General features: G+C 53.8%; 1 protein-coding gene across 1 annotated transcript; it reads right to left on the reverse strand.

Annotated features, from left to right (window-relative positions):
- Nucleotides 1-6,826: 6,826 nt before the first annotated feature.
- Nucleotides 6,827-9,967, reverse strand: LOC111823695 (integrin alpha-X-like; the record flags this gene model as incomplete). Its single annotated transcript, XM_023746057.1, has 8 exons — nucleotides 6,827-7,299; nucleotides 8,117-8,227; nucleotides 8,494-8,595; nucleotides 8,746-8,859; nucleotides 9,099-9,182; nucleotides 9,291-9,398; nucleotides 9,500-9,578; nucleotides 9,813-9,967. Coding segments are annotated over 8 exons (840 nt in total), but the record flags the coding sequence as incomplete, so codon positions are not given.
- Between the last annotated feature and the right edge of the window lie 840 nt (nucleotides 9,968-10,807).

A 10,807-nucleotide genomic window follows, 5' to 3' on the forward strand; every position in this document is an offset into this window, starting at 1 on the left:
GTCGGGGGACGTAGTTTAACTCAATCCTGGTCAATGGGGTCTAAGGGAGTATCTGAGGCGTTTACCTCCTCGATGTAGAAAGATGGGGGGAGACATTGGGCTGGTTCTCAACCTTGGGGTTCCCTGGAAAATCTGAAACCAGCCCCGCCCCCTACGCTGTGGGCGTGGAGAGACTGAAGAAAGAGACAGACCATCCAGGTTGCGAGGTGGCAGGTTTAACAAGTCAGAGGCCTCACATTTGGGGCCACAGGAGTAGATCTCCACCCCACCTGCCAGGATCGTAAGTGTCTACAGAGGCCTTAACGGGGTTCAGTCCCGGGACCATCCAGGTGGTCTCAACCACACGTTGCTCTCTCCCGGCTGCCTTGAATTAAGAGGACTGGTCCTGGCTTGTTCCTCCTGAATGTTCTGCTCTGGAGCCGTCTGGTCCGCTCCGTGGGGCGGTGGCTCCCACTCCGTCAATCCTGACCAGCTGGAGGGGAGCAGCTGCTCACATACCCAAGAGCTGGACTGTTTTGTGCAGGGAGTGGGCCCGGGGAAGGGTGTTTTCACCAGGTGCCCATCCTGTGCCCGGACCCCACAGGAGCAGCAGAAGTAAAAAGTCAAAACAGCGGGTATAGGGCAGGAACTTGCATCGGGGCCTCCCCTTCCATGGAATTACCTTGTGGCCTAAAGCTCAGGTGGCTGCAGCTTTAGGACTTGACCTGCTTTGCGTCCCAGTCATGTTGACCAGGGGAGGCTGCACCGTCAGCCACCAGGGGGCGTGCGGGTAGTTCCCTCCGGGGCTAATGCATTGCCACAGGTCAGCTTGCAGCAGGACAACGGGGAACCAGCGAGACTGGGTAGCTGCCCCTCACTCAGGGCACTTAGGGGTACAAAGTAACCCACCCAGCCCGGCGGGACATCCCGTTGCAAATTCCAGTCCGTAACACCGCTCCCGGGCGTGATGGGCGCCTTCCTTACCTTTACGGTGTGGGGTGTCTTGGCAGGGTCCCCAGTCTGGCATATGGGGCAATGGACCCTCCTGCTTGATCAACCAAATGTACTGAAGCCTGGGATAGTTCTTTAGTCCCCAGCCGAGGGGGCTTTTCATGTTAGTAATTTAATCTGATGTTGTGATCTTCCCTTATTCCTTTCTGCCAACCCCGATGCTTGCGGGTCACACGGGCGTAGAATCTCCATTCGATGCCACGCTCTGCGGCCCAGTCTTGCGTATCAGGACCTTTGAATGGGACTCTGGAGCACTGCCTGTTGGCGAGGGTATCCATCCATGGTCCTCAGTATCTCCACCCCCCAGGTGACAGCCTGGTGTGCATGGTGACAGGGAAAGCTGGAGGTAGGCCAGATGCAGGGTCCACGCAAACCAACCTGTATTCAGACCCTCACGCAGGGGGAGCGGCCAGTGTAATCAATTCACCAAGCCCTCACCTGGTGAGGACTCCAGGGGGCAGCCCCAGATTCCTTTGCCAGTTGCTCAGGCTTGTTGAAAACAAGGGCTCTAACCAAGTCACTGTATTTCAAGGGCGATCCAGTGCCCTTGGCAATATGCCCCCCACCTGGGTGCCCTGTGGCCACTCTTCCCTGCCCCCAGTCTGCTGTGGCTACTGAAGAGTCTGTTGCTCGGGCTACACCTGCGCTGGGGCATTGGCTTCCTTATGAGCTGGGACGTGACAGGCAGACAGGACTGCCTCCGACTCTTACAGGTGAACCCAAATCTCCTTCCACAAATCTTGACCTTACAAGGTTCATTCATGAGAGTTCACCCTTCAGCTTCCCATGGTCCAAGGCATAAGGTAGGGTCAGTCCCTTTACAACAGCCCAACTGTCAGTGCAGAGGGTGAACAGCCAGGGCTCATGAGCTATCACCAGCGAAACCACTGCTGGGGTTCATTCCTGTTTCCATCCAGATGGTGTCAGTGTTGGGCTGAATAGCGACAGTGGTCCATGTGGCCTGGCTGCCCGGACCAGACCCACCTCTGTACCAGGCATCAGTGGGAATTTCCCTCATACCCTCTCTACAGGCTGCAGGGCTGCTGCCACAGGAACAGAGGCGGGCATTGGAGGCTCTACACACTCTACAGGGCCGAGTGGCACCTGCACTTCCAGAGACGGCGGGCTGGTGGACAGCGGGCAAATAGAAATGCCACATAGTCAACGTGGGGTCTGAGCCACGGCAGAGGTGGTTAATGAGACCTAGAGAGGGAGAGAAGCTCTTTCCATGATACGCTCTCCTTCCTGGGAGCCTCTGCCTGGAGCAGTGCTGGGTACCCTGCTCACAGCTGGGACCAAAATCCTGGGTGCTCTCTCCTGCTGTCTGCTGTGCCCAGCCCTGACCTCCTGGAGTCACAGACACAACTAACTCAGACGGTAGCCTCCGTGGAGATGCCCAGACCTTCCACCTGCTTCTCCAGTACTTTGCCCGCTCAAAGGCACTCGCTGCTCTGACCCCCAGTCACACGCGTGCCCTTTCCTCACCAGCAGCAGAAGCGACGGAGGCTCTGTGCCAGGTGGGGAAGGAACGTCCTCCAGACCCACACCCCCCTGCGAAGGCTTACACGTCTTTCACGTTCTGAGAGGCTTGCCCCTCATCAATCACAGCGTCTGGGACAATGTGTGTCTTAAATCACCAAAAACAAGTCGGTGGTGCCTGGGCCTGGAGCTCCCGTGGGCTGGCTGTCCATCCCCCGGCCCCCAAACGTCCTGCAGCAGAGGCGGGTCTTCACAGGCTCACGTGGTCTCATCAACCTGACAGCCCGTTTTCCTGCTGTGCACAGGAGCTGGGGCACAGACCTCAGGCGGCCGTCCTGCGACATCTGGTGGGCCGTGCGGGTAGCCTGGGAGGCACTTGCCAGTCCCATTGTTGCCTCTCTCAAGTGAGGGCAAATTGCTCTGTGACACAGAGCCGGGGGTGTACGGGACATCTTGTGTGAAGGTCTGTTTTTTTAGTTGAAGTTATTGGGGTGACATTGGTTAATAAAATTATATAGGCTTCAAGTGTACAATCTGTAATACAGCGTCTGAATATTGCATTGTGTGTTCACCATTCCAAGTCAAGTCTCCTTCCATCACCATTTATTCCCCCTCTCCCCACTTCTACCGCCCCCACCCCTTCCCTCTGGTAATCACCATACTGTGGTCTGTGTCTAAGAGGTGGTTCTTTTCTTTGCTTAATCCCTTCAGCTTGTTCACCCAGCCTCGCAACCCCTCTCCCCTTTGTCAGCTGTCAGTCTGTTCTCTATCTATGACTCTGTTTCGATTTCGTTAGTTATTTTATTCTGTTCATTCCATTTCACATATGAGTGAAATCATACAGTATTTGTCTTTCTCTGACTGGCTTATTTCACTTAGCGTAATAAGTCATCCATGCTGTCGAAAGGGTAAGACTTCCTTTCTTTCTTTTTGTTTACAGCTGAGTAGTATTCCATTATTAAATGTACCACAGCTTTTTTATCCACTCATCTACTGATGGACACTTGAGCTGCTTCTGAATCTTGGCTATTGTAAATAATGCTTCTATGAACATAGGGGCGCATGTATTCTTTAGAATCAGTGTTTCAGGTTTCTTTGGATATAGTCCCAGAAGTGAAATTGCTAGGTCATAAGGCAGTTCCATTGGGGAAAAAATATATGTTATTATTGATTTCAGAGAGAGGAAGGGAGAGGGAGAGAGGGATAGAAACATCAATGATGAGAATCATTAATCAGCTGCCTCCTACACGCCCCCTACTGGGGATCGAGCCCAAAACCCCGGTATGTGCCCTTACCTGGAATTGAACCAGTGACCTCCTGATGCATGGGATGACACTCAACCACTGAGTCAACCATTTGCCTGTCCAGACAAGGCAGTTAAATTTTTAATTTTTTGAGGTAACTCCATACTGCTTTCCACAGAGGCTGCACCAATCTGCATTCTCACCAACAGTGCATCCTGGCCAACACATTGTTTGTTGACTTATTGATGATAGCCATTCTGACAGGTGTGAGGTGATATCTCATTGTGGTTTTAATTTGCATTTCTCTAATGATTAGTGACATTGAGAACCTTTTCATATGTCTATTGGCCATCTGTACGTCCTCTTTGGAGAAGTGTCTATTCAGGTCCTTTGCCCATTTTTTAATTAGATTGTTTGTTTTGGTGTTGAGTTGTATAAATTATTTATAAATTTTGGATATGACCCTAGCTAGTTTGGCTCAGTGGATAGAGCACCGGCCTGTGGACTGAAGGGTCCCGACTCGGCCCCTTATCAGATGTATCATTGATGAATATGTTCTCACATTCCATGGGATGTCTTTTCATTTTATTGATCGTTTCCTTTGTTATGCAAAAACCTTTTAGTTTAATGTAGTCCCATTTGTTTATTTTTTCTTTTGTTTCCCTTGCCCAAGGTGATATATCAGAAAAAATATCGCTACGAGAAATGTCTGAGATTTTATTGCCTATGTTTTCTTCTAGGATTTTTATGTGTTTTAGTCTAACCTTTAAGTCTTTAATCCATTTTGTGTTTATTCTTGTGTATGGTGTAAGAAGGTGGTCTGGTTTCACTTTTTTGCACATATCTGTCCAATTTTCCCAACACCATTTATTGCGTAGACTACTTTGCCCATTGTTTGTTCTTGCCTCCTTTGTCAAGTGTTAATTGGCCTTAAAGGCGTAGGTTTATTTTTGGACTCTCTGTTCTGTTCCATTGATATCTGTCTGTTTTTACGCCAGTAACATTCTGTTCTGATTACTGTGGCCCTGTGGAATAGTTGGATTTCAGGTAGCGTGATTCCTCTAATTTTGTTCTTTTTTTTCTCAAGATTGCTGTAGCTATTCAGGGGTTTTTTTGTGGTTCCATATAAATTTTTGAGTCCTCGCCAGGGTTGGGGTGTTTTGGGCAACAGCATGTCTCTGCCTCTCCTTCCCATCGCGATGTGGTCCTTCTCTCCGTTGTCAAGGAGGATCAGTCCATCTGCTTCCCAGGTCTTTTCAGAGGGAAGTGATCCCTACACAGCTGTAGACTTGGTGTCCGTGGGGGACGTGAGCTCAGGGTCTTCCTATGCCATCATTTGGACCCTCCGTTTCTTGCTTTTTTTCCTCTCTCAAACGTAGCACTTAGGACCTGGCCGGGTGGCTCGGTTGGTTGGAGCATTGCCCTGTACACCAAAAGGTTGGGTTCGATTCCTGGTCAGGGCACATACCCAGGTTGCAGGTTTGATCCCAGGTCAGGGCACATACAGGAAGCAACTGATAGACATTGATGTTTCTCTCTCTCTCTCTCTCTCTCTCTCTCTCTCTCTCTCTCTCTCTCCCTTCCTTTTGCTCTAAAATCAATAAGCATTTCCTTGGGTGAGGAAATAAATAAGTAAATAAAAAGCCTTGGCACATAGGAGATCAGTGGAGACCACAGGTGGTTTGTGGAACCCACTTTGAGAAACAGCACTCTAAAGCCAGATTCCAGTGAAGTCTCGCCTAGAGCCCACCATGAGGCTACTGTATGATAACTGGCCCTTCCGGAGACTCCAAAGCTTCCAGATACAAAAGGAGTTTGGACCCGAAGACGGTGGATGAGGGTATCGTTGGGTGGAGGGAAAGGGCCACTTTCTAGCATTCCCTCAAGTCACATGATCAACTGTCCCCCCTTTTTTTCCAATTAAAAGATCCTCAGGCCCGAGCACCCTTGTGGCGGCAGCAACAGTGGGATCTCTCAGGGCAGGGGTGTGTTGGCTCCCAGCTCAGCACCAGGCACCACTTTGAGCTTCATGCCGAGATGAGCGGCACAATAATAACCTTATGGGAGGCAGCAGGCCCCTGATATAGGACTTCAGAGTCTCCCCGATCACTAGCCACATGCAAGCAGTGTCAGCACCTCTCAGGATTTGTACCAGCATCTGCGTATTGGTTCCTTCCAGAGGGAAGAGTAGCCACGAAGGGCCGCCCCTTCTGCTTGCCACCCCTCCCCCTCAGCCCCATCCGCTTCCCATCAGTGACACCCCTGAGAATGGAGTGAGCAGATGAAGAGGGCAGGCTACCCCCAATAAGGGACGTTTATAACCCTGACCTGTTTAACTGTCTGGTCCTGGCCCCGGGCCTCAGGGCTGGCCGGCGTCTACCATGATGAGGGGACAGCATGAGCGTCATTCCCAGGACTCACATCCATAAAAGGCATTAATTTTAGATCTTTGACATGTTTCCCAATAAAGGCACATGCATCTTTTTGTGCAAAGTGTTAATTTGTTAATGCAAATATTTAAAATGTGCAATTTTTATAATTACCAGTATGTTCTGGCATTTATTCATTTGCTATCTTTAGGGCCTCAAAGAGACCCTGAAGCTGGGTGAGCCGAAGTGGCACTGGGGCCACCACTCCTCCGGGGGCAGGGGCACCCTTCCCTCGTGGCCAGCAGTGCCGACCAACGCTAGAAGCCAAGTTTACAAATGCTAATGAAAGGCATTTCATTCCCAACTTCATTCTGGAAATCTGGACTGAGATTCCCAAGACAAAACCGAGACCATACTGCCAGCACTTTGCTAGATGAGGGTGACAGAGCAGCACAGACGCCTCATGCTGTGTGCTCCGAAGCCCGTCTCTGGAAAGGGAGCTGGCTCCCGACATCCAGCTGATAGTTTACCTGTGATTAAGGGGGAGCCACTGAAGATGCATGAGAACGAGTGACTTGTTCAAGACCGGATCTTAGGTGGAGGTAGGGGTGAGGGGTGAAGGGGGCCTAATATATATGGTGGCAGAAGATGATTTGGCGTTGGGTGGTAGGCACACCATGCAATATACAGATCTTGTATCACAGAACTGTACACTTGAAACCTACATGATCCTATTAACCAACGTCAGCCCAATACATTTCTTTATTTTTTTTAATCACAAAAAACAATACTGCGTTTTAGCGAGATCACTGGTGGCTAGTGGAGGAAGGGAGAATGGAGCTGGGGGCTATGGTCCGTGTATTTCCAGGTAGAAATTTCAGGCCACGTGCTCGGGGGGCAGGGCAGGGATCCTGCCTGGTGTTTCCATCTGGAGCTTTGACAAGACAAATGGCCCTTCCCAGGCGAGACGCTTTGTGCAAATAAACTTCATCCTCCAAAGAGAGAAAGCAGCCGGTGCCAGCCTCCCTCCTGTGGGACAGTTGTTCCCCCTCAAGCCTGGCGGGTGTGATTAAAGGGGCCAGGAAGCCTCTCAGGGCAGAGCAAGTCCAAAGAGAACAGGAGGGAGTTTCTTATTGGCCACCTTGGGGGTCCGATGGTGCAGCTTGTTCATTTGCTTCCGCCATCATCTCTTTGTACTGACGTTTAAAGAAGCCAACCTGCAGGGAAGGAAGGAGAGGAAGGGAGTCCGGTGGGAGAGGGGGAAAGAGGTGATGGGAAGGGGAGGGACCACCATTCAGGAGCCCCTGTGATGTTCAAGCAGTGCAGTGGCAACACTGTGACAGTTAGACTGGACCACAGTTCTGTGAGCTGGTAACTACCTTTAGAATGTGAAACAAGACCCAGCGTGGACCAGGCACTCGCCTAGTCACAGAAAGAATCCTGAGTGTCCACATCAAACCCAGGGCAGTGCTTTTTATGTTATAACTAGAAGCCTGGTGCATGGATATGTGCACCAGTGGGGTCCCTCAGCGTGGCCTGCAGGGATCGGGCCAAAACCAGCAGTCCAACTCCGCCTGCCACTCCTGCCTGCTGCTCCCACTCATCCTGGCCCCGCTGTGCCTGCCACGGGCTCAGGCCACCGTGGGCCTTGGGTCTGAGCGGCGCTCCCACTGTGGGAGCACACTGACCACCAGGGGGCAGCTCCCACATTGAGCATCTGCCCCCTGGTGGTCAGTGTGCGTCATAGCGACCAGTTGTTCGGTTGCTTAGGCTTTTATATCTATAGATTTGCTGTCAAGAGAAACATGTAGAAAGGCAGAGGTGAGTGGGAAAGAAAGGGAGAGAGACTAAAGGAAGCCTGAGAACAGATAGGAGCACACACATGGGGGACAGCTGGGGACTGCCGATGTCAGAGGCGGAAGAGGCTCCCTCGCATGCAGTGACTGAGCGAGAACGTGGCCGACTCCAAGGGGAGCCCTGTCTTATGCTGTGAAAGTGGGAGCACGTGCTGGGGGTCAGGAGGCGAGCACGCACCTTGTACAGTATGGCTGTGATGAGAGCCAGCAGCAGCAGTCCTCCCACGGAGCTGCCCACAATGAGGGGCACGGGGTTGTGGACCTCCTGCTTCTCCAGCACCACCTCCGTCTGGAAGGAGGTGACCCCATCAGAAAGCATCGGGCCTCTGGCGGCCCTGGCTCCTCCCAGCCTCTCCAACCTTTAACCTCCTCCCCGGCCTCCCCGGGCCAGACTCCACGGGCTGAGCCACAGAAGCCCTCAGGGGCTTAGGGACAACTGTCCCCCCCAGGGATCTTCACCCCCTCCCTCCAGCCTTGTGAGATTCCGCCCGGCACACGGATTTAGCATCAGAAGCCGCTCGCCAACCTGGCTGCTGCCTAGCACACAGTCACTACCTGGGCTCTCAGAGACGCCTCCTGGCCCGGGAGCTGGGCATACACAGATCTGTCGAAAGTGATTTCCGCCACACTCACCACCGATACCTTCTTCTGCAGAGTCTGCAAAAGGGCAGGAGAGCTGGCAGCTAGCTCCGGGGAAAGCTCAGGGTCCGGGAAATGCCCTCGCTCCCCACTGAGGCCGGGCACAGACATTCAGGGCCCACGGGAGGCGGAGGCGGGGGGCGGGGCTCTGCCGCTGGGCCCACCCACCTGGCTGACCCAGCCGAAGCTGAGGTTGCCCTTCAGGGTGAAGTCCAGTTCCTCCTGGGTGCCGAAGGAGGGGACGTCACAGTGGAACCGCCGGCAGGCAGCAGCGGAGCAGTCCTAGGGGCAGAGAAGTAGATCAGCCCAGAGTGTGTGCGTGCGTGCGTGTGTGTGTGTGCGTGCGTGCGTGTGTGTGTGTGCGTGTGAAGGCAGCAGACAGCATTAACGTGTCTGATTTAAAGGAGCAGCCACATCTGAATTCAGGAATGCTGTCAGCAGACATCCCTCTGAACGTCACACGGACCCCTGAGCTCAGAGCCTCTGACGTGTGGCTTAAGTGGGGGGCAGCCAGTCCTCACCAGCACGGGATTCTTCTGCGTGTGGGCCCGGGGGTCGGCCTCTGTGGGCACTGTTCTCTCTGAAGAGCAGTTGATAGATGGGCCCTAGGAAGACAGAGAGCAGGCGTCTCAGAGGGGACATCAGAGAGTGGGGGGACACGGGAACCCAGGCAAAGGGCATTGGTGGGGGAGCCACACACAGTCCTCGGGTACCTGGGGGTAGAGGAGCTCCAGCTCTGTCCACACCGCCTCCTGGTTCAGCTCCACAGGCACCCAGAAGTAGATGCTGACAGGCAGGTCCCTCTGCCCCAGGTTGCTCACCTGCACGGAGGGCAGCGAGGGCAAAGCATGCCAAGGCCACGCCCCTCCCTGCGCCCTGGCTCCTGGGCCGCAGCCCCTGCTCTTGAGCCACCGTCACTCACCTGGTATCTGAGCTGGGCCACGCTGCTCCCCTCCTCCTCCGAGGCCGAGAAGTTGAGGTACTTGGTGGATTCTTCGTGGCTGGGGAGAGAAGAGGCATGAGGGCACTGAGGTTCCCCGGGGCCTCCCGAGCAGCTCAGTGGGGCCCTGGCTGTCCCGGATGAGGTGTGTGGCTGACCGGAGGAATGGGGAGATTAGGGAGCGGGGCTGGGTTTCCGGGTGGCTGCTTGCAGAAGCTGCCCACAGAGGAAACTGCCCAGGTGGGGCCGGGCAGGGGTGCAGCGAAGGGACAGAGGCAATCTGCAGAGGTCACACCTGGCTGCCTGCCTGTGGGTGCCCTGTGAGGTGTGCCAGCCCCAGTGCACGCTCCGAGAGCCCGGCGTGAGGTGCGGGAAGGGTGTGGAGCTCTGGGCAGGAGGAGGGCAGCCGACGAGGCACGTGGGTGGATGTAACAGGGCAGTGTGCCCAGGCTACGTCCCACGGCCTGTTCCATATCACAAGTGCATACATCCCACAGGGCAGGGGTCTATGTCTGGTGATGATTGCACATAATAGAGGCTCAATAAATCTTTGTTGAAGTCAAATGAATGAATTTATGGAAAGCACCCACATCACTGTGCCTGAAATCCACCCCTCTTTGGGCAGCACCTACCCCTCATCATCCACCCCTCCTCAGGCAGCACCTACCCCTCATCATCCACCCCTCCTTGGGCATCATCTGTAGCTTTTCCCTGACCCGCCCCCTCCCCTGGAGCAGGCAGGGTGTTTGTCCCTATCCTTCCCAAGGGGAAGGGAGGAGGAGTGGTTCTAACAGCCCTTCGAGGTGTAAATCTGTTCCTTGCAATGAGAACTGTCCCACCCAAATGCCACAGGCCCCTGCAACGTTGAGCTGAGGCCTCCCCTGACAGGAGCCCCTACCCCCTCTTAGAAACTCACAAAGCCCCGGGACCACAGAGAGGCCCTTGGTAAGACTCTGCTTTAGGTCAGGGTAGCCTCGCTCCCAGTGAGGCCGAGAGAACCTGGAAGACAGCGATGTCTCTCACGTCTCTTACAGAATCCAGGACAATCTTGGGGCTTTGGAGAAAGCCTCTGAGAACTATAACCTCTGTTAAACGCAGCGTGTAAGTAATGGTAACGCCACACTTACTGTTGTCAGAGCCAGCCCACCATAAACACTCAGGATTGAGGAGCAAGTGCTACCAGCAGTTGCCAGCTAAGGACTGGAAGGGTAGTGGGTGAGGGTAGTGGGAGAGGGTAGTGGGTGAGGGTAGTGGGAGAGGGTAGTGGGAGAGGGTAGTGGGTGAGGGTAG

The sequence above is a fragment of the Myotis lucifugus genome, unplaced genomic scaffold (genome assembly GCF_000147115.1).
Source record: "Myotis lucifugus unplaced genomic scaffold, Myoluc2.0 scaffold_624, whole genome shotgun sequence".
In the NCBI taxonomy this organism is placed as follows: Eukaryota; Metazoa; Chordata; class Mammalia; order Chiroptera; family Vespertilionidae; genus Myotis; species Myotis lucifugus.